The sequence below is a fragment of the Natator depressus genome, chromosome 24, assembly GCF_965152275.1.
Source record: "Natator depressus isolate rNatDep1 chromosome 24, rNatDep2.hap1, whole genome shotgun sequence".
Classification (NCBI taxonomy): domain Eukaryota; kingdom Metazoa; phylum Chordata; order Testudines; family Cheloniidae; genus Natator; species Natator depressus.
In genome coordinates this window covers 13,020,760-13,042,540 of record NC_134257.1, presented here as the reverse complement: position 1 = coordinate 13,042,540, position 21,781 = coordinate 13,020,760, and the positions used below count along the sequence as shown (strand labels likewise).

At 60.9% G+C, this 21,781-nt stretch overlaps 1 protein-coding gene across 1 annotated transcript; it reads right to left on the bottom strand.

The window, feature by feature from the left end:
- Nucleotides 1–3,696: 3,696 nt before the first annotated feature.
- Nucleotides 3,697–20,160, bottom strand: APLP1 (amyloid beta precursor like protein 1). The gene is made up of 17 exons (XM_074938645.1): nucleotides 19,895–20,160; nucleotides 15,555–15,719; nucleotides 14,901–15,030; nucleotides 14,575–14,687; nucleotides 13,469–13,647; nucleotides 13,061–13,299; nucleotides 12,102–12,232; nucleotides 11,659–11,733; nucleotides 11,111–11,269; nucleotides 10,485–10,613; nucleotides 10,278–10,377; nucleotides 7,039–7,203; nucleotides 6,380–6,403; nucleotides 6,192–6,262; nucleotides 5,736–5,804; nucleotides 4,398–4,541; nucleotides 3,697–3,996 (listed from the first exon to the last, which is right to left on the bottom strand). The coding sequence occupies exons 1-17, from the start codon at nucleotides 19,961–19,963 to the stop codon at nucleotides 3,898–3,900; spliced, it is 2,061 nt and encodes a 686-aa protein (XP_074794746.1). The 5' UTR covers nucleotides 19,964–20,160; the 3' UTR covers nucleotides 3,697–3,897.
- Nucleotides 20,161–21,781: the final 1,621 nt, after the last annotated feature.

Here is a 21,781-nt window from a genome sequence, read left to right as displayed (position 1 = left end):
CAAAGCTCCGAGTCAGAGCCCATCCCATCTGAAAGGTGGCACATGGGGGTGGCTCCGAGTCTGTCCTGGCCTAGGCAGCAACCTCGGCTAGGACAGCAGTAGGCCATGGCTGCCCGAATGAGCAGTGTCTGGGGCTGGGGCTGTGGTGCTCCTGGACAGAAGACCTGCTGGCCTTAGGCTGAGCCCAGGCTCCCAGGCTCCCAGCAGAGAGCTCCTTCCCCTCGGATCCAACACAACCCGAAGAGCAGGGGCGGCCAACCTGAGCCTGAGAAGGAGCCAGAATGTACCAATGCACATTGCCAAAGAGCCCCAGTACCATGTCAGCTCCCGTCCACCCCGCTCCCAGCCGGCAGCCCTGCCAATCAGCGCTGGCTGGGGATGTGGAGTGAAGGGCAGACGCGTTTGTCTGGCTCACGGCCGCCCAAAATGGACCCGGCTGAGGGGTCCTGTTCTCCGCACCTACAAGCTCTGTGTTAGACCATGTTCCTGTCATCTAATAAACCTGGTTTTACCAGTTGGCTGAGAGTCATGTCTGACTGCGGAGTTGGGGGGCAGGACCCTCTGGCTTCCCCAGGACCCCACCTGGGCGGACTCGCTGTGGGAAGCGCATGGAGGGGCAGAGGATGCTGAATGCTCCGAGGTCAGACCCAGGAAGGTGGAAGTTGTGTGAGCTGTGTGTCCTGGAGACAGTCTGCTCATAGAGAGGAGACTTCCCCAGAGTCCTGACTAGTGAGGGCATGGCAGGCTCAGGGGAGGGGGCAGGAAGGGGTGGAGTGGGGGCAGGGCCTGGGGCAGAGCCAGGGGTTGAGCAGTGAGCCCCCCCGGCACAGTGGAAAGTTGGTGCCTGTAACTCCAGCCCCGGAGTCGGTGCCTAGACAAGAGCTGCATGTGGCTCCGGAGCCACAGGTTGGCCACCCCTGCCTATTAGCTTGACCAGCACAGCGTCCCCTAATGCTGTACTGGGCCAGCAAGAGGTGAGCGAGCCTACCGAGCCCCCTGGTGCACCCTGCTGAGCTAGGCAACCCCTGCTGAACACCCCACCTGCTCCCTGCACCACAGTACCCATCCTGAGCCCTGCCCCCCCCCTCCTTGCAGCATGGCACCCCCCGCCGAGCCCCCGCCCCCTCCCTGCAGCACCATGCTCCCTATTGAACACCCTACATCACAGCGCCCCCTAGCTTTAACACCCCATGTGGCAGCATCTCTCCTTGCCCTGCTTCCCCCAACTTCAGGCAGCACAGACAGTCCAGGCACAAGGTGGGTTTCAGGAAGTGACAATATTTTATTAGTTGGGGTGGCGGCTGGGTGAGACGAACCCCTCCCCTGCTTCCAGCGGGTGATGTTCTGCATCTCACCATTCTCAGCTGGGTGAGCCCCAAAGAGTGCGAAGCAGAGCAAGCAGCCTGGGAAATAGCACACACCTGGTGCTCTGCAGCCAGGGCACAGAAGGGTTAAAGAGAGGCACACGGGTGGGGGGGGGTCAGAGACGTGGTGGGTAGGTGTGTTTGGGGGGCAAACACCCTCCTCCTGTCATCCCTCCCTTCTCTAATCACAGACATACAAAATAGGGGCATGCCAACAGCTGGGGGGGGCCTATATGGGGGGTGGAATGATCAAGGGGACCCCTCCCCCTGGGGTGCCACTGGTGGGGACAGGGATAAGTCCCCACGGTCGTTGGTTTGGCCCCCCACCTAAGGAGCGCAGGTGGGAAGTGTCAGCGTCACTGCAATCTCCCTCCTCCCAGCGATGAAGTTGATGCAGCTCCTGCAACACCCCTGCTCCAGGGGATAAGATGGTAAATCCCCACTGCAACCCCCCCCCCCGCTCCAAGGGCAAGATAGTATATCCCACTGCAAGTGTAAAATGTGGCATGCCGTGGGATTCAGCCACTGAATGCATCCAATGAAGAGAGCTGTAGCTCACGAAAGCTTATGCTCAAATAAATGTGTTAGTCTCTAAGGTGCCACAAGTCCTCCTGTTCTTTTTGCGGATACAGACTAACACGGCTGCTACTCTGAAACTGGTGTAAAATGGTAGCTCCCGCCTGTATCAATCTGTGCCTTCTACAGGTGACACTATGGTATATCCCGAATACCCCCTAAATGCGGCAGGTGGTACATCCTGTCAGACTCCTCCCAGCAATAAAACCCAGCCCCAGAGCAAAGGCGAATCCCCCAGACCTCGGGACCATGGGTGCTCCCTTGCTGGTACGAAACGCAGAGGGAACGAAGGACGAAACCCAGCGTGCACGGAACTTTACGCAGAGAAAATAAATTAGCCTCATTTTTTATTTTGTTAACCCCCTCATCTACCCCCCTGCAGGGAGATGGTAAGTCCCAAATACACTCCCACCCCCAATGGCAAGCGACAAGATGGTATATCCCAAATACCCCCCACCCGCAGCAGGCATGATGAGATAGCCTAACTGTTCCCCCCGCCACTTCAGAGGGTAAGATGGTATATCCCCAATGCCGCCCCTCCCTGCAGGGGGTAAGATGGTATATCCCGTTTCCGCCGTTCTACTGAGTTGGGACGTTTACGGAGTCACGTGTGTGTGGAGTTAAATTGAACACACGTGTTCATACAGACTGGCAGGGCAGGGGGCAAGTGTAGGCTCTGGAGACCCAGGGCGGCGCTGTCTGGTCCTGCCTCCTCCAGGCACCGTGCTCTCCAGTCATGGGAGGTGGATTTACCCTATCCCATTCCCCCATCCCACTTCCCCCCCAACCACCACCCCGCCCCACAGGCAGTTCATATCCCACCAACTGAATGGACTGGCCCCGTGAAGCCCTCCACACGGTGGAGTTGAGAATGATGGGTTTATCCACCCCTCTCTGACTCCCCATTAAAGTGCAGCTGAATATAGTAGTGGGGGATTTGGGGAGGGGCATGTGTGTGTCCCTACCACCCCCTACTGGAGGGGATGAGCCCTACTCTTGTGTATGTCCATCCAACCCCCATCCAGCTTTGAAATAAATTAAAGTACAACTAAAACAAGGAGGAGTCTGGGGGCACCTTAAACACTAACAGTTATTTGGTCATAAGCTTGCATGGGTAAAAAACCACTTCTTCAGATACATGGAGTGAAAATTACAGATACAGGCATTTCACTCCATGTATCTGAAGAAGTGGTTTTTTACCCACAAACGTTTATGCCCAAATCCATGTATTAGTCTTTAAGGTGCCACTGGCCTCCTCGTTTCTGTGGATACACACTAAGACAGCTACCCCTCTGATACTAAGTACAGCTAGTGAAGGGGGGGGGGCGTAATATGGGTGCACCTAACAGCCAGGTGGTGAGCTAACAGCACGTGGATTTGGATGCAAGTGTTGCTGTGTGCAGGGTTGGGTGTAGGTTATGGTGCCATGTCTGCGTTGTGTGAGCATAGGGCTCAGCGTTGCCCGTGCGAGTGGGTGAACGTTGATGGGGTGCTGTGTGTAGCTGGGGTGCTGTGTGCACACACACACACACACACACACACACACACACACACACACACTAGAAACACCTAGAAAAAACACTTCCCTGAACCCCCCACAGCCCAGTTGATGGGATCGACCCCCACAGCCCACCCAAAGCCCTCCTCGTTGTAGGGACATGATTCCATGGGGGTTGAGTGGATTGTTTAGAAACCAGGACAGGGGAGGGGGAAAGGGGCTGGGGGAAGCACTAGGGGTAGGGTTGTCAGGGGCTGGGAAAACACTGGAGGGAGACACACTGGGGGGGTGGGTAGCATTGTGGGGGGCAGTGGGCAAAGGGGAGATGGGATGGGAAGGCATGGGGGGGGAAGCGGGTTTAATCCTCTCCTGTCAGTGTTGGGGGAGGGGTAGTGGTTTGTGAATGCTTCACGCCGTGTCCCCCCCACTACCCCTCCCACCCATGGTGCAGTCGGCCTCTCAGTGCATCTCCTCGAAGAATTTGTAGGTGGGGTTCTCGTAGCCGTGGTTCTGCATCTTGCTGAGCTGCCGCTCCTCGGGACTCACCATGGGGTCCACCTGCCCCAGGGATGGAGACAGACAGACACAGGGGTTAGCGGTGTCGGGGCTGGAGGCTCCACCCCCTTTCCCCACAAATGAAAAAAGATTTAGGGTGACTACTCCCAAACCTCATTGCTAGCAGGCAGCACAGTGGGGCTGGGAGCCGGAACTCCTAGGTCTCTCCCCAGCTCTGGGAGGGGAGTGGGGTCTAGTGGGTCAGAGCGAGGTGGGGGTCTAGAAGCCAGGACTCCTGGGTCTGTCCCGAGCTCTGCGGGAAAGTGGGGTCTAGTGGGTCAGAGCAGGCCAGGGGCTGGGAGCCAGGACACCTGGGCTCCATCTTTGGCTCTGCCTGGCTGTGCCACCCCACCCTGTGTCCTATGAGGGCAGCAGTCCCTGTGAGGGGTTGAAAGGGTCGTTACCTCGACAATGCCGTGGCTGATGGTCCCATAGGGCTTCCGGCGAACCATCAAGAGACTGATGATGATCACCATGGCAACTGCCACCGCCACCACCAGCAGGCCGATCAGGGCACCCCTGTTAATGGTTACCAGGGTGTCCGGCTCCTGTGGGGGACAGAGAGAGTCATGTTCCCCCTCCCCCTTCTTGGTAGACTCACTGGGGAAGGCTGGGGGGCTTAGCGGGGGGGGGGGGGGAGTCCCACAGCTTTAGAGGGAGGAGTTTAGGGTTCAGGTTCGTCTCACCCCCCATCCCCTCTGATGGGGGGGTGCAGGTCAGGGACACCCTAGACTTTCTAGGGTTCATGATGGGGCAAGGGCGAGGTTGCAGCAGCTGGGGGTGCACAGCAGAAGGACTGGGGCTGCAGAGGGGGGGAAGCACTCAGCAGCAACTATAGGAAGAGGTGCTACTAGACGGGGATTGTGTCCAGTGGTGGTGGAGGGGGCAAGTGAGCAGCAGGCACCATCGCAGGGGGGCAAGCTAAAGGGTGCACACAGCTGTGGGGGCATCAACGCAAAGGGGGACATCGTAGTAGAATGTACGTAGCTGTGTGCGCACGCGGGAGTGGAGGGGCTTAAGGGAGAACCACATGGGGGAGGCCGTGCTGCAGGGGGACTGAGATGCGGAGAGCACATGGCAGGGCCATGAGAAGGCAACACTACAGGGAGACACAGTTTCAAAATGCACACGGTGCAGGGGGACACAGTTGCAGGTCCCACACAGTGGGCGGGGGGGGGGGGGAGTCAGCACTGCAGGGGGACACAGTTGCGGTACGCATGGTGGGGGGGGAAGGCAGCGCTGCAGGGAGACACAGATGTGGGGCACAGGTGGCAGAGCGGGGGGAAGGCAGCGCTGCGGGACAATAGTTTCAAGGCACATGCCAGGTGGGGGGAGGCAGCGCGACAGAGGGACACAGTTTCTGAGCGCACACAGCAGGGGGGAAGGCAATACTGCACAGGGACACAGATTCAGAGCGCACATGGCGGGGGGAGGCAGCACTGCAGGGGGACACAGATGTAGGGCACATGCAGCAGAGCGGGGTGGGGGGAGGCAGCGCTGTGGGGGGACACAGTTGCGGGGCACAAAGGCACACCCAGCAGAGCGGGGTGGGGGAAGGTACACTGCCGGGGGGACATACTTGCAGGGCACACACAGTGGGGGGTGGGGGTAGGCAGTGCTGCAGGGCACACGCAGCAGAGCCGGGTCGGGACAGGTAGCGCTGCAGGGGGACACAGTTCCAGAGTGCACACAGCGGGGTGCGGGGAGGCAGCGCTGCCGTTGCGGATGTCGCAGTTGCTCACCAGCTCGTCGCGCTGGATCTCCGGGGACTTGTACACCACTTCCTTGATGTCCCCCATGGAAATGTTTACCTGGGGGGTATGGGGAGATAGAGACATTAGAGCTGAGAGGGGGCACCTATCCCTCCATGGCAACAGGGTGCAAAGTACTGTGTGTAAATGGTGCTTAGCCACATTCCCCTTCCACACCGCCATCATACAGTCTTAGAGGAGATCATGTCTCCCATAATGCACTGTGCCCTCATTCCATTCAGGGGGAGTCACATCAAGCTACTCCCACAATGCACATCACTTATCTCCCATCATGCATTGCACCCACATCCCCAGCTGAGGGGGGGTCATGTCAAGCTGTGCCCTCATTCCATCCAGGGGAAGGTCTTGTGCACCCCAGAGTGGCTGTTCCCCTCCCACCCCTACTCACTAATGTGGGGTGGCCCCCGAGTCCCCAGCCCTGCTCACCCTCTGCTCATCCTCGCCCAAGGGGGTCTTCTCGCTGGTGAGGTAGTCATATTCCGCCACCATCCCCGAGGCTGTGGGGAAGAAAAGAGTCCCGTAGGCAGTGGGGGAAGTAGTCCTGGTGTGTAAAGGTCAAGCAGGTTGACCCCTGCAAGGGGATGAGGTGCAGTCAGCCACCCCCAGGCACTCACCTTTCTTCTCGACTGGCTGGGAGTCTGCCGAGGAGGGGTCCCCGCCGGAGCGGCAGAAGGAGACGGCCCGTTGGGTGGAGGAGCAACAGAAAGAGACACAGAGCAGAGACAACAGATGTGTTGAAGTGGGGGCTGGGGGGCCCATCCTGACCCCCCCCCCATGGAAAACAAGCTGCCCTGTCCCCCCACACACAGCCTGGGTAGGCACAGGCACATGGGGGGGTATCCCCCTTCAAATCCCCCTCCCTGCCCCACAGCACCGCTCCCACCAGCTTTAGCCCCTTCCCTGCCCTTGGCCTGATGCTTTGGGTCATGGCCCCACCCCCAAAGGTTCTGGCCCTGGCCCTGCACCTTTCACCTTCTCTACACTCCCAACCCTGTAGGTTCTAGTCCTGTCCCAGCAGGTTGTGGACTCCTGATCAGTTCCTGCCCCACAGGCTCTGGCCCCACCCTTGTGAGATCCACCCCCACAGGCTCTGGCTCTGCCCTTGCAGATTCTGGCCCTGCCCCCACAAGACCTGACCCCACCCCCACAGGCTCTGACCCCAGCCCCAATGAAATCCATCCCCACAGGCTCTGGCCCCGCACTTGCAGGTTCTGACCCCACCCCCATAGGATCCATCCCCCCCCCCCCCCAGGTTCTGGCCCCACCCCCTCACCTTCCCCCTGGAAGAGGTCCTCTGTCCCCAGGTGGTCAGGATGGTCCTCGGGGCTCAGGTCCTCACTGCTGTCCAGTGGCAGGAACTCCTCGGTGGTGTGTGTCTCGGAGATGGACGTGGTGAGCAGGCTGCTGGTCCCTGCCCTCTCTGCCCGCAGCAGCTCCTCTGAGGAGACGGGGGACATGGGTCAAAGCAGGGAGAGACCTTCCCCAGCAAGAAGCAGCCCCCCCACCCCACCTCTTGGGAACCTGGCGCCTCTGCACTAACCACTAGACCCCACTCCCCTCCCAGAGCTGGGGATTGAACCCAGGAGACCTGGCTCCCAGCCCCCCTGCTCTAACCACTAGATCCCATGTGACATAGCATATTTCCATAAAACATATAGAGTGCAAACGAGTGTGAATATAATGTAACTGGAATATGCTTCATATAAAAGGTCTCTTGTAAGATATCATTACAAATCTTATAATCCACTGAGTGTGTTCATCCTATTTGTATGTATGTATCATTCTTGTATCTGAAGCTAGAAATATGGAGTATTATTCTGAAGTCCTATTGTAACTATGCAAAGTGTGGGCCATTAATGGTGGCTTGGAATCTTGATGGCTCCCATTAACTAGGACAATTGGTTGTAAACAGCTCTGTTTACTTGTAAGCCTTCCTGTGGGTGCCAGCCAGTGAGTAATGAAGTCTCACAGGACATGTGAATATGTCACATGATACTGGAACCCATCTTAAACCTGGTGCTTTTCCATTTAGAAGGAAGAGTGGAAACCCAGAGACAGAAAGGATTTCCGCCTTGTGCCAAAGCTATAAAAGGGGGTGGAACTGAACAAAGGGGGCTGCCAGTCATGAGAAATCCCCTAGTTACCACCTGAGCTGGAACTAACAAGAATTGTACCAGGGAAATGATTGGGCCCAGACTGAAAAGGAGTCTAGTGTGTGAAAAAAGCTTATTGGAACAGCTCTGAGGGTGAGATTTACCTGTATTCAGTTTCTTAAATGTACTAGGCTTAGACTTGCGTGTTTTATTTTATTTTGCTTGGTAGCTTACTTTGTTCTGTCTATTATTACTTGAAACCACTTAAATCCTACTTTTTATACTTAATAAAATCACTTTTGTTTATTCATTAACCCAGAATAAGTGATTAATTCCTGGGGGAGCAAACAGCTGTGCATCTCTCTCTATCAGTGTTATAGAGGGTGGACAATTTATGAGTTTACCCTGGATAAGCTTTATACAGAGTAAAACAGATTTATTTGGGGTTTGGATCCCATTGGGAACTGGGGGTCTGGGTGCTGGAGATAGGTGACTCGCTGAGCGGTTTTTGGTTAGAGCCTGCAGCTTTGGGGGGCGTGGTTCAGACCCTGGGTCTGTGTTGCAGCAGAGTAGAGTGTCTTGCTCAACAATGCAGGGTTCTGGAATCCCAAGCTGGCAGGGAAAACGGGCTCAGAGGTAGTTTCATCACATCAGGTAACAGTCCCAAGGGGGTCTCTGTGACCCAACCCATCACACCCCACTCCCCTCCCAGAACCAGGGATAGAACCCAGGAGTCCTGGCTCCCAGCCTCCCTGCTCTAATGCACTAGACCCCACTCCCCTCCCAGAGCTGAGCATGAGGGTGTCAGGGCAGGAGGCATCCCAGGTGGGTGTGGGCAGGGGCGGCGGGTTTGTATAATTTTTGGTGGTGCCCAGAATGGGTCCAAGTCCCGTCCCCCCACCACACCCACACACCTGCCTAAGGCTCTGTGAGGGAGTTTGGGTGCGGGAGAGGTCAGGCTCTGGGAGGGAGTTTGGGGGCAGGGTGCGGGGGGGGGGGGGGGAGAGTGGGCTCGGAGGGAGTCTGGGTGAGGGGTCTGGACTAGGGCAGATGTGCAGAAGAGGGTGAGGGGTGCAGCCCTTACTTTGGGCTGCTCCCAAAAGCGACTGCACCCCCTCTGGCAGCAGCTCCTAGGCGGGGGGACGAATGGGTCTCCACGCACCACTGCCCCCGCAGCTCCCATTGGCCACTGTTGGCAGAGTTGGCGCGCGGGGTAGGGGCAGCACGTAGAGACACCCTTACCCCCCGCAGGGACGTTCTGGCCACTTCCGGAAGTGGAATGGGCTTAGTCCCATTGTGCTGCCAGTGGTGGCAGCAGGGGCCCCAGGTACTTTTAAATTGCCTGGGGGTGGCAGGCGGGGCCAGGGGAAAGACCCGGCCCCGAACTTTGGTGGAGCGGGGCCCCCATGCTCACATATTGGTGGAACACGGGCACCACGGGACCATACAACTCGCCGCCCCTAGGTGTGGGAGCTGGCATGTACGTATGCCCACACCCCCTCCGAGAGCCGGGCAAGGGCAGCACGTGCAAGTAGCCGGTGGGGTGAGTGTCATGGGGAGAAAGTGGGGGGAGTATTGGGGGCAGAGTTGGCAGGAAGGTACACACAGGTCCCACAGCCCCTCCAAGAGCCAGGAGTGGGTGAAGGGGATGTTGAGGGGGGTTGCTGGGGGAAGGCAATGTAAGGGGAAGGGGGCATCAGTGGGGCTTGGCCACAGGGGACACTGGCCACTGGGGACTGGGACATTGTGGGGAGGGGTGTCAGGTGACCATCAGGGGCAGAGGCCTTTGGGATGCTGGGGACGTTGTGGGGTGGCCATCAGGAGAAAAGATGTCGGGGGGCCAGGCCATCAGGGTTTGTATGTATCTTGTCCCGCAGCCCCATGGAGAGCCAGAGGGGCCGGCAGGGGGATGGGGCCGTCGGGGTATGTTCATGTTTAGTCCCGCAGCCCCATGGAGACCTGAGGGGCGCTATCGTGGGAGGTCATATCAGGGGCGTAAGGGGGTCATTGGGGTACGTAGGTGTCTGGTCCCTCAGCCCCACAGAGAGCCGGGGGGCTGTCAGGGGGGAGGGATGTCAGGGGCCCAGGGGGCCATTGGGGTATGTATGTATCTGGTCCCTCAGCCCCACAGAGAGCCGGGGGGCTGTCAGGGGGAGGGATGTCAGGGGCCCAGGGGGCCATTGGGGTATGTATGTATCTGGTCCCGCAGCCCCACGGAGAGCCAGGGGGGCTGTCGGGGGGAGGGATATCAGCGGCCCAGGGCCATCAGGGTATGTATGTATCTGGTCCCGCAGCCCCACGGAGAGCCAGGGGGGTTGTCGGGGGGAGGGATGTCAGCGGCCCAGGGCCATCAGGGTATGTATGTATCTGGTCCCGCAGCCCCACGGAGAGAAGGGTGAAGGGCCACCGGGATACTTACGTATCTGGTCCCGCAGTCCCGTGGAGAGCCGAGGGTTCTTGTAGAGCAGGGCCAGGCTCTGGTTCATGCGCTCCTCGACGACGTGCAGGTGGGTGTACACCTGGGAACGATGGGGGGACGACAGACAGATGGGGGCTATTAGGACAGGCACTCCCCTCCCCTGCCCGCCGGGGGTGGGGGATGGCTGAGGGCACAGGGGGTCCCCACCTGGAACTTCATCTGCTCGGCCTTCTCGGGGTCGACGGCGCAGACATGCTGGTAGTGCCGCAGCGTGTGCCGCTGGTCCTTCTGCTCCGCCCGCACGTACCGCCTCAGCGCCTGCAGCACCCGCTCTGGCTGGGCAGCCAATCGCAGGGGAGAGGCGGAGTCAGAGCTGGCTAATCAGCACCCCTACTCTAGAACACATTCTAGATCGGTGCACCCCTGCCAATACACTCAGCACTTGCTCTGGCTGGGCAGCCAATCGCAGGGGAGAGGCGGAGTCAGAGCTGACCAATAGAAATCCCAACTCTAGAACCTGTTTGAGAACCAGTTCGAGACTGACCCACTCCCACCAATCCATGCAGCACTTGCTCTAACTAGGGCAGCGAAATACAGGAGAGAGGAGGAGTCAGAGCTGGCAAATCAGTACTCCTACTCTAGAACCCCTTCTGGAACCTGTTCTAGTCTGGCTTATCCCACCAACCTATGCAGCACTTGCCCCAGCTGGGGCAGCCAATCCCAGGGCACAAGTGGCATCTGAGCCAACCAATTAGCACCCCTGCTCTAGAACCCATTCTGGGCTGACCCCCCCCCCGGATCCAGTGCCCCCGGATCAAGGCTGCCTGGTCCACCTGTGGGCTGTCGCTCTGCACAGCGCTCAGGTAGCTCTCCAGTGCCACGCGCCGATTGTCGTTCAGCAGGGCCACCACCCGGGCCAGGTGTGTCTCCACCAGCCGCTGCCTCTCGCCCGCCACCTGCTCCTCCAGCGTCTGCAGGATGGACTGGAAATGCTGCTTGGGGAGAGGCCAGGGGTCAGCAGGGGCTGGGCCAGGAGCCCTCAAGGGGGCTGGGCTGAGAATCCAGGGGGAAGGTTACTGGAGGTGGGGCAGGGAACCCTCCATGGGGGGCAGCGGGGCCATGGTCAAGAACTCAAATGGGTGAGGCCAGGGAGGTCAGAGGAGGCAGGGCCAGGAACCCATAGGGGAAGAGTGAGGGGCCACAGTGGGGCAGGGGCGAGTGAGTGGGTCCCCCAACCCCTCAGGCAGACTTGAGTGCCACTGCAGGGTGGCTGTGGGGCAGCCCTGGGTGTCAGGAGTGAGCAGCCATAGAGGGGGCGGGGTCAGGAACCGGTGCGGGGGGGGCAGCCCCACCCTGCTCTCCCTGCAGACGTGGGCCTCACCTCATTCAGCGCCTGCCGGTCAGCCTTGGGCAGCTCCTTGGCCTGGTTGTCCGCCTCGGCCCACTCCTTCATCACCTGGGGGGTTACCGGGGATGAATGGGGAGCCTGGCCCTACGCCCAGCTCCCTCTCTGTCGTCAGCCTTCAGCCCCCAGGCCTGCAAACTCCACAGTCCAGCTCGGGATGGGGCGTGTTCTCCATGCTCGCCGGCGCACAGGCCACCGACATGGGCCACATACGGACATGATAACATGCCCCAAGGCAGCAAGGGGGTCAGAACCTGACAGGACCTGCTGACAGGTGAGTCAGGGGCAGCCCTGGCCACGTGGAACTGGCCACAGAGGACATGGGGGCGGAGCCCATGTGTGGGCTACTGTGTCGGGGAAGACCAAGGGGGGGCAGGGTGGTGGGTGTGGGGGGGCCCGAGTCCCTCCCCCCCAAGCACCTCATTAATTTGTTTCATCCTGCGCTCCTCTAGGTCCATCTTGGCTCGCAGGAAGTTGGCATGTTCACTCCCGTCGCCTGGCATCTCGAAATAGATATCCACGCCATCTGTGGGGCGTGGGGTAGGAGTGGCTGTGGGGAGAGGGGCTGTCAGCATGGTGCCTCCTAATGAGCCCCCATCAGACCATGCCCCACAGCTCAGCGCCCCCTGCCGAGCCCTGCTGCCCCCACAGTATGGCGCCCCCCGCCTCACTCCCCACAGCACGGCACCCTCCACCCTGCAGCACAGCGCCCCCCGCCAAGCTCCTGCCCCGCTCCACGCAGCACAGCGCCTTCTGCCGAGCCCCTGCCCCTACAGCTGAGCGCCCCCCTAGCACTGCACTTGGGCATTGGGCTGCAGTTTCTTCTGAGCCCGGGCAGGGTGGAGGGTCTCTGGCGCCTGCCTCTGAGCCTGGCACAGCTGGGCACTGCACCACGCAGAACAGGAGTCGCATTGTGATGTGGGGAGGAGATGAAAACAGCCCAGGCAGCTGAGCATCCCATCTCCCACCCCCCCATTCACAGGTGCATCAGCTCCACGCCAGACTGTGCCATGCCCCTTCGCCTGGGAACTCCTGCCCCTCCTGAAAGGGTCAGCACAGCAGTGCCTGCCCCAGGGGATTCTGGGAAACTGCCAGTTCCCCCCACAGCAGCGCCTGCCCCAGGGGATTCTGGGAAACTACCAGAAGTACCCCACCCTAGGGGATTCTGGGAAATCGCGAGCTCCCCCTCCCCAGCAACGCCTGCCCCAGGGGATCCTGGGACACTGCCAGCTCTTCCCCCTCCCAGCAATGCCCTGCCCCCAGGGGATTGTAGGACACTTCCAGCTCTGCCGCTGCAGTCATCTGCCCTGGAGAACTGTGGATGACCTGCCCCCCCACACCCAATGCAGCTGCACCCTGCCCGGGGACTGTGTCTCACCTTTGCCCTCCTCCTCGGTGCTCCGCGTGGTGGTGGTGATGGTGGTCGGGGTGACGCTGTCATCGTAGTAACCGGGCTCCACAAAATAGTCATCCCAGGTGGCGGGGAAAGGGTCGGTGTCAGCTGCGCTGTCCCTGGGGCCTTGGTTCTCTTCCTCCTCCTCAACATCCTCCTCCCCATCCCCCTCTGCCTCCAGCGTCTCCTCTTCTGTGGGGGCGCGGCCCGTTGGGAGCCTCTCACTACAGCAGGGTTGAGGGGCAAGAATCAGGGATGGGCTGTGAGCTTCCCTCACAGCGGTGCCCTGAGCTGCAGGGGATGGGAATTCTGTGATCTTCCCTCCCAGCAGTGTCCCGAGCAAAGGAGACAGGGTGCAAGCTCCCCCATAGCAGTGCCCTATATGTCCCTCACCTGCGCTTGGGCTCTTCCTTCAGATGGGCCATGTTGCGGGGGACTGGAGTGGGCTCCTCCAGCCGGAGAGGGAGGGGGCGTGAGGGACAGCACACGTACTCCACGCCCCGGAAGCGGTCAGCCCCACAGGGCAGCAGCATCCCATAGCTGTGCAGCTCCAGCCCCTCACTGCTGCAGGCCTGGAAGGGGGGGGAGGAGGGAGAAAGAGCAGCATCAGACACCCCTACACAATCCAGGATTGGTATATCCACAAGCACCCCCCTGCCTACCTCCAGGGCAGTGGAATCTCCCAATAGCAATGGTATCTCCTGAGAGCTCCCCCCTCGCAACGGCAGTGGTATCTCCTAACACCCCCAAATAGCAACAACATTTTCCCCAAGAACTCCCCCCGGCAATGGTATGTCCTGAAAACTGCCCACTCCCCGACAGCAATGGTATGTCCCCAGACTTACCCTCCCCCACCAACCCTTCCTGATGGCCATGGTATCCCACTCGACCAGTGGTTCCCAAACCTTTGTACTGGTGACCCCTTTCACACAGCAAGCCCCTGAATGCGACCCCGCATATACATTAAAAACACCTTTTTATATATTTAACACCATTACAAATGCTGAACGCAAAGCGAGGTTTGGAGTGGAGGCTGACAGCTCACAACCCCTCATGTAATAAGCCTTGCGACCCCCTGAGGGGTCCCAACTCCCAGTTTGAGAACCCCTGCGCTAGACCTTTCCCAGATGGCAATGATATCCCCCTTAATAGCAGTGGAATCTTCCAAAAACTGCCCCTACCCCGATATCTCCCACAAACTCCTTGCTCCCAAATGACAATGGTATCTCCCAAGAATTCCCTCCCAGATGGGAATAGTATCTCCCAAGAACCCCTTCCCCAGACGGCAGTGGTATCTCCCAAGCCCCTCCCCCGATTGTCTGTCCTGAACCCCTGCCTACCCCCATGAGAGTGGTATCTCCCGAGAACCCCACCTCCAACTCTCCCAGAAGGCAGTGGTACATGCTGGTGCCTGCAAGGGGCAGTCTTCCCAAGGGGAGGGGTGCACTGGTGGCCCGGGGGCAACATGGGGATCCTCTGGCACCCCTGCCCACACTCACCTCCTTGGCCACGCCATGCCAGTAGATGTAGCTCTCACATGAGTCCATCTTCTCCTGGTGCAGGAACTTGCAGGTGTCAGGCACAAGAAGAGCTTCACTGACAAACTCACCCACTGCGGGGGTGGGGAATGACACACACACGTGGTCAGCATGGCCCCCCCACACCCTGCTTGCACCCCCAGACCTTCCTCCCCTCCCAGAGCTGGGGAGAGAACCCAGAAGTCCTGGCTCTCACCCCCCATCCCCACACACACTACCCACTAGACCTAAGTCCCCTCCCAGAGTCAGGGATGGAACCCAGGCATCCTGCGCCCTACCCCACTCACCCAGGCACCTGTAGGGGACCACAATGTGCCGATGCCCCTTGCACTGGGGACGTCCTTTCTTGCACCAGTTGTCAATGGTGACTGGCTGGGTGCCTTCCACCGCATTGGTGATCTGCAGCTCAGGGTACACCTGTGGGGCAGACGGGGGTATGGCAGTTATCACCGGTGGGGTCAATAGAGGCATAAAATCCTGCCCTCCCCCCCAAAGATGGGGGCAGACAGCAGGGGCTGTGCGGAGGAACAATGGGGCAGCAGGGATTCAATAGGGGTCTCGATCCCTTTTTCCTCACCCTGGGTCTCCCCCAGGGATGGAGCAGCTCCCCACCCCCAAATATCTTCAGCCCTTTGCACTGTTGTGTGAAGAGCACAGCATGGGGAGACCCCATCAGTGGGGGGGGAGGAAACAGACTATGGAAAAGGACCTGGTGGGGGTGTGTCAAGGAGTGTGGGAGAGAGGGGGTGGGTACCTTCTGGCAGTAGGCGAGGATCTCCAGGCAGGGTGCAAGTGCGGAGGGTGTAGGTGGAAAACAATGGGGTGTGGGGGAGCCGTGGGGCAGGTACCTCCTAGGAGTAGGCGAATATCTCCTGGCAGGGTGCAGAGAGAGCCCATGGGATGTGGGGGAACCGTGGGGCAGGGGCCCATGGGGCGGGTACCTCCTGGCAGTAGGCGAGAATCTCCTGGCGGCTGCGGAAGCAGCTGCGGGCACCAGCAGCATCGGGGTCCCACCTGCCTGTCTGCAGGTTTCGATGCATGGTCAGCTTCCCACAGAACACGGCCACCTGGGGCTCGGACACAGATGTCCCCACCATGCCCAGCGCCTGCCATGGAGGGAGGGGTTAGTAACCATCCAGCCCCACCCCCGCCATGCCCAGCCCCTGCCATGGGGGGAGGGGTTAGAACCTGGCTGGCCCCGCCCCCACCTGCCACAGGGGTTAGTGCCCATCCAGCCATGCCCCTGCCACACCCAGCACCTGTCATGGAGTGAGGGGTTAGTGCTTGGCCAACCCCCACCATGCCCACGCCTGCCATGGGTGGAGGGGTTAGCACCTGGCCGGTCCTGCCCCACCACGCCCAGTGCCAGCCAGGGAGGGAGGGGTTAGTGCCTGCCCTGCTCCACCCTCGCCACACCCAGTGCCTGCCATGGGAGGAAGGGTTACTCCCCAGCCTGCCCTGCCCCTGCCCCACTCAACCCCACTGCACCCGTCGAACATGCCATCCCTGCCCATCTTGCTGGGATGAGAGCAGGAGATGCCAGCTCCCAGCGGCTAGGTGGGGGAGCCCTGATCCTGATGCCGGATTGGGCCCCCAGCTGATCCCGCCCCTCTTCCCCTTCGGTGTGCACTGAGCAGAGGCTGAACCCAGGGCCTGGAGACGCAGGCAGGACAAACCTGACTGCACTGGCCCAGCTGTCCCTGCACATCTCCCCCTGAGGACAGGGGCAGGACACGGGGCCTTTCCCCTCGAGGGGGCGCTGGCTGCGATCTGCACAGCGCATGGATTGGCAGGCTTACGGGGGCAGGGAATGGGACATGGGGCCTTTTCCCTCTAGGTCAGCAGCTGGAGGGCTGTGGATTGGGTTGGGGGGCACTGTCAGAGCTGGGGGACCGCTGGGGGTGGCTAAATGACACATTTGTTCCCCCCCCCATCCATCTCTCTCTCTCCCAAGCAACAACCGGGATGTTGTTGCTGTGGTAATTGCTCCCCATGGAGTTGCCCGATCTTCCTGGTCGCCATGGAGACAGTCTCCCAGAAGGAATTTTAAATAACCCTCCCCACATCGTCCTCTCCCTCCCCCCCAGTAACCCCCTCCAGGATCACCCTCCCCCATCCCAGCCCCCCTCCACTCACCCTTCCTTCTCCCCCATCCAAGCCCCTCTCCCCACCTCCTGCCCCCCAGGATCACCCTCCTGCATCCCAGCCCTCCCTCCTCCCATCCCAGCCCCTCCCCGTCTCACTCATTCCCCCATCCCCCACCATTACTCCTCATCAGTGCTGAAGAAATGGGATCCCAACCCCCCATTTGCCCCAATACCCCCCACCTTCCCCAGGGAGGAAGGTTCCTAGCAGGGCATGCAGGTCATCCCCCCTCCCCCACGGAGCCCTGGGGCTGAGAAACCAGGTGCCATCCCTGCCCCCACCAGGCACAGTGCCAGCCTTGGCCCTTTAACAAACTGCCTTTCACAGCCTCACCCGGCCCAACCAAAACAACAACAACAAAGGCTCATTCTCACCCTGCCAGGGCAGCCAAGGGGCTGCGGGTCGGGAGTGAGGGACACCAGCAGGGCTGGGCTAGCGGGGCCTGTGGGTTGGGAGTGAGGGGCACTGGCAGAGTGGTAGAGGGCAGGGCTGGGCTAGCAGTGGCTGCGGGTCAGGATTCTCTGCCCTGTTTTGTGGCACTGAGCCATAATCCCAAGGGCCTCACCCTTGCCCCAAGTTCAGATGCCCCAGTGAAGGTCAGAGACCCCAGGATTTTGGGGGGCCTACACAGATCCCCCCATATGTCAGGAGGGCTCTTCCTTTCTCAGCCCCTACTTGGGTACCCACTGGGAGGAGTATCAGGTTTCAGTGGGGGAGGGGTGCAGAGTGTTTCCCTTCCCATCCCCAGTAGGGTGACCCTCATCTCTCTGTGGTGTGCATGGAAGATGGGGAGCCCTTAAATGGGCGAGGGAAGTGGGGGGCAGGGAGCTGTGTGTCTGTGGAGGCAGGGCAGGGGTCTGTGTCGATGCAATGGGGGAGGAGCACTGAGATGGGGGGGCATGTGGCTGTGTCTTGGGGAGGGGCACTGGCTGGGCAGGGGGCTGTGTCTCTGTGGGGGAGGGACACTGAGGTTGTGGGGTAGGGAGCTGTGGAGGGGCACTGACTGGGCAGCAACCGTGGGGGACGGGGGCAGGGGCAGTGTCTCTGTGGGGGAGGGGCACTGGCTGGGCAGGGGGCTGCGTCTGTGCAGTGTGGGAGGGGCAGGGCTGGCACTGGTGGGGGAATGCCAGAGGGGCCTGGCCCCGGTTCAGCCCGGATTACCCCGGCTCTCCCTGGCTAAGCCGCTCACTGTTGGCTTTTCAGCAGCTGCTGCGATTTAGCCTGGGCTGACTCTGACCTCCCACCAGTCCAGTACCTTTGGGGTGGGGGGCAGGAACAGGGGGGTAGATGCTACGTGGGGCAGCTAATGGGATGGAGGGCTGCAGCAGGAGGGGGACCAGTGGGGGAGGGGGACAACAGAAGGAATGGAGGTTGCCAGGGTGAAAATTACAAGCTGTGCTCCCCACCCATCCCCTTCCCACCCCATCCACCCTTCCCCCTACTTTCTGTCCCTCCCCCACCCCCCTCCATCCCCGCCCCTTGTCTCCCTGCAGCCCATGAATTATCCATGCTACATCCATCAGTACATTAAGGCACCAGATGGCAAGCTGGAGCCCGTGTCCTGGTTGGGGGGGGGGGGGGGGGGGAGAACTAGCAACAACATAGGACCAAGGGGCAGATGGAAGGATCTTCCCAAATTCATGGGGGGAGCAAAGCCATGGGGAGCAGCATCCCCCACTACAGAAGAACCCCCTCCCCACACACACCCTCCCCGTTCCCCTCCCAGAGCTGGGATAGAACCCAGGAGTCCTGGTCCCCATCCCTCCTGCTCTATGCCCTACACCCCACTCCCCTCCTAGAGCCCAGGGATAGAACCCAGGCGTCCTGGCTCCACACCCAGGCCTCCTCACCTCTCTCCAGTTTGGCTTTCTGGTATCAAGGGGCCCAGAGCCAAGAGCTCCCATTCCACCCAGCTTGAACCAGAGCCAGCAGTTGGCATTGGATAGAGCTGGGTGCCCAGGAAGATATGGGCGGGGGGGAAGATCCCCACATGGCTCCATAGCCCAGCGAGCACGAGGCCCACTTACCACCATCCCCGGGGCCCAGTGGCAGCAGGATAAGCATGGCCATCGTGGCGCTGCCCCTGTGCAGTGCCAGCTGGTGGCACCAGGGACTTGAGTGCTAACCAGGCCTGCCTGGGGTCAGACGGGGGCATCACCAGAGACTGGCAGCTCCCAGGGGGAACTCAGCAGCAGCTGGTGTTCAGGGGCTCCCCTCTGCAGGACTGGAGCCCCAAAAGTCCAGAAGGGGGGCTCACAGCTCAGCAGTGATCGTGCTATCCAAGGAGGTAGGCTCCCCTCCCCGAGCCACCAGGCTGCCCCATTGGCATGGGGCACAGCAACCCCCCCCCCCAGGAAACTCTCATGGGGGACAAAAGGGTAGCTTCAGGCCAGACCCGCCTATGCTGTGGGGCTGCGAGGCCGGAGCACTGGGTCCCAGAATGGAGCAATGGGGAACACCTGAGGAAAGGGGGCGATGCGGGGCTTGAGGGGCAGGACGGATGTATGGGGCTGGGGCAATATGGATGGGGGTGGGGGATGCCTGGTTGAGGGTGGCGAGGGGGACCTCGACCACATGAGACCTGGAGCTGGAGGTCCACCGCTGCTGCTACTTCCTATCACAACAGAGCACTGGTGGGGCACCACATGGCGTGGGGCACCAGGCCCCAGCGAGTAGGGGGCCAGGACTCCTGTGTTCCCTCCTTGCTCAGGGAGGGGACTGGGGTCTGGTGGGTTAGAGCAGGGGGCTGGGAGCCAGGACTCCTGGGTTCTCTCTCTTGCTCATGGGGTGACCTTGGTAAGTCCCTCTGTGCCTCACTTCCCGCCCCCCAACCACCTTCATGAACAGTCACATCTGGAGAGCCCCCACTAAGAACCCTCCCCCCACCACACACAGGGGCGGGCGGCTCAGCCTATGTCGTGGCCTGCCCCAGGTGAAGGAAGTGGGTGATTTACACCCCTCTTCGCTTCCCCCCCCGCCTCCATCTGACCCCCGCCCGCCTCCAAGCCTCCCATGGCTGCACAGGAACAACGCCCCCTCCAGCAAACCCTCCATAGGGCGCTGCCTGTGCCCCCCTCGCCACCCCCAACCAGGCACCCCCCACCCCCATAACCCTGGAGGCCCCCAGCCCCCTCACCTGGCTGGCGGCTCCAGCGCTCAGCACCAGCTGGATCCAGGCTGCCCAGAGCCCCACGGGCAGAGCCATGGCCGCGGCTCCCGGCGAGCTCCCTGCCCCGCGCGTGCCGGCCGCCAGCTCGCCTCGCCGGGCTTGGAGCCGGGCAGGCGAACCTGAGCTCCCCGCTCTCAGCCGGGCCCCCCGCTCGGCTCGGCTCGGCTCGGCGCTCTCCCCAAGCTCGCCGCGGATGTACCAGCCCCGGCGCTGCGGCTCCCTCTACGCTGGGCTGTGACAGGAGGAGCCTGGCCCGCCAGCTGCGGCGGCTCCCGGCTGCTGCAGCCCCCCCGGCCCCGCCCCCGGCCAGCCCCGCCCCCAGCCCGGACACCCCCCCGCGACAGACGCGCAGAACCCCCCTCCCGACAGCCAGGGAGCAGGGACAGACCCCGCCCCCGCCAGACCTACAGAGGGGAGAAGTCCCGCTTCTGGGGATGTGGCAGCCCAACCCCCACTCAGGCCAGGGACACTGGTCCTAGCAACACAGACCAAGCCAGACCTGGTCCGGGAAGGTGGGTGTGTGCGGAGACCATGCAGCCCCGAGAGAGGGAGGGACACACAGATGGGGGCAGTTTCTCCACCCCCAAGCAAGGGAGTCGTGACACAGGCTCCAGCCACTGTAATGTGGGTCCTGCACAGAGGGCCCACACACCCTGTAGCAGGGAGTTCCACAGGTCAATGTGGTTCTGTGCTCTTCCCAGGACACTGAGCAAGGCCTGGCAGATAATGGGCACCATTGCCTTATAGACTTGGGGCTCTAACCCAGCAGTCCCGAGTCCCACCCCACCACACCCCCCCCCCACTCCCCTCCCATAGCCAGGGACAGAAGCCAGGATTCCTGGCTCCCAGCTCCCCTCCCCACACACACTGTAACTCACGGGACTCCCCTCCCTTCCCAGAGCTGGAGATAGACCCCAGGTGTCCTGACTCCAAGCCTCAGCAGAGGGGCACCCCCTAACAAGACAACTTGGCCCTACCCCACCAACCCATTAGAAGCCAGTACTCCTCACATGGGGCTTTGAGCTCCTGCCAGAACTCAGCCTGGAAGCCAGGGGACCAGTAGCTCTGGTCCGAGACAAAAGCCACAAGGGCTATGTTCCCAAAGGGGATGATGGCCAGGGGACTGGCTGCTGCCCACAGTGCCTGGGGAGACAGAGGGGATCTTAGATCAGTCCCCACCAGGGACTGCCATGAGCTACTGAGCAACAAGCTGTGGGGACGGCTCGCCGGGCTCTGAGATGCAGCCACCTCTGGGGCGGTGCAGATGGGTTAGAGCTGCAGAAGCTCGGGACAGGAAGTGAAGGAGACCCAAAGGGGGGTTTTAGGGAGGGAGCAGAGACTTACACCCTCTAGCATCCAGCCAGGACACCTGGGTTTACACCAGGGGACTTGGGGAGAAAGTCTTGAAATTCCAGGCATCCAGAGTTTGCTTTTATAACTTATTAAAACACACACACACACCCCACCGGAGGCCCTAATGAGCCCCACCCTGCGGTGCACCCCCCAAGGTGCCCCTCACTGAGTCTCCCCGCAATGCCTCCCCCATACCCCAGCGGTGTCCCCCAAGCCTCCCCTGCCCCCCTCATTGGACAAGGAAGTTCCGGAGGCTGGGGTTCAGGGTGTCATATACCCCCACAAATGCAGCCAGCTTTTGGGGGGATTGCCCCAATCAGAAGGAGCCATTGGGGGATCACTGCACAGCTGTATCTAAGGGGTTCCCTTCTGCTAGGGGTCCTGCAGTTTCAGACCCCCCAGAAGTCTCTGCCCCTACCCTCACTGTTCAGCCCTGAGGAAGGGGCCCCAGGACACTGGGGTAGAAATACCCCCATGTCCCTGTGTTTCGGGGGTTCCTGC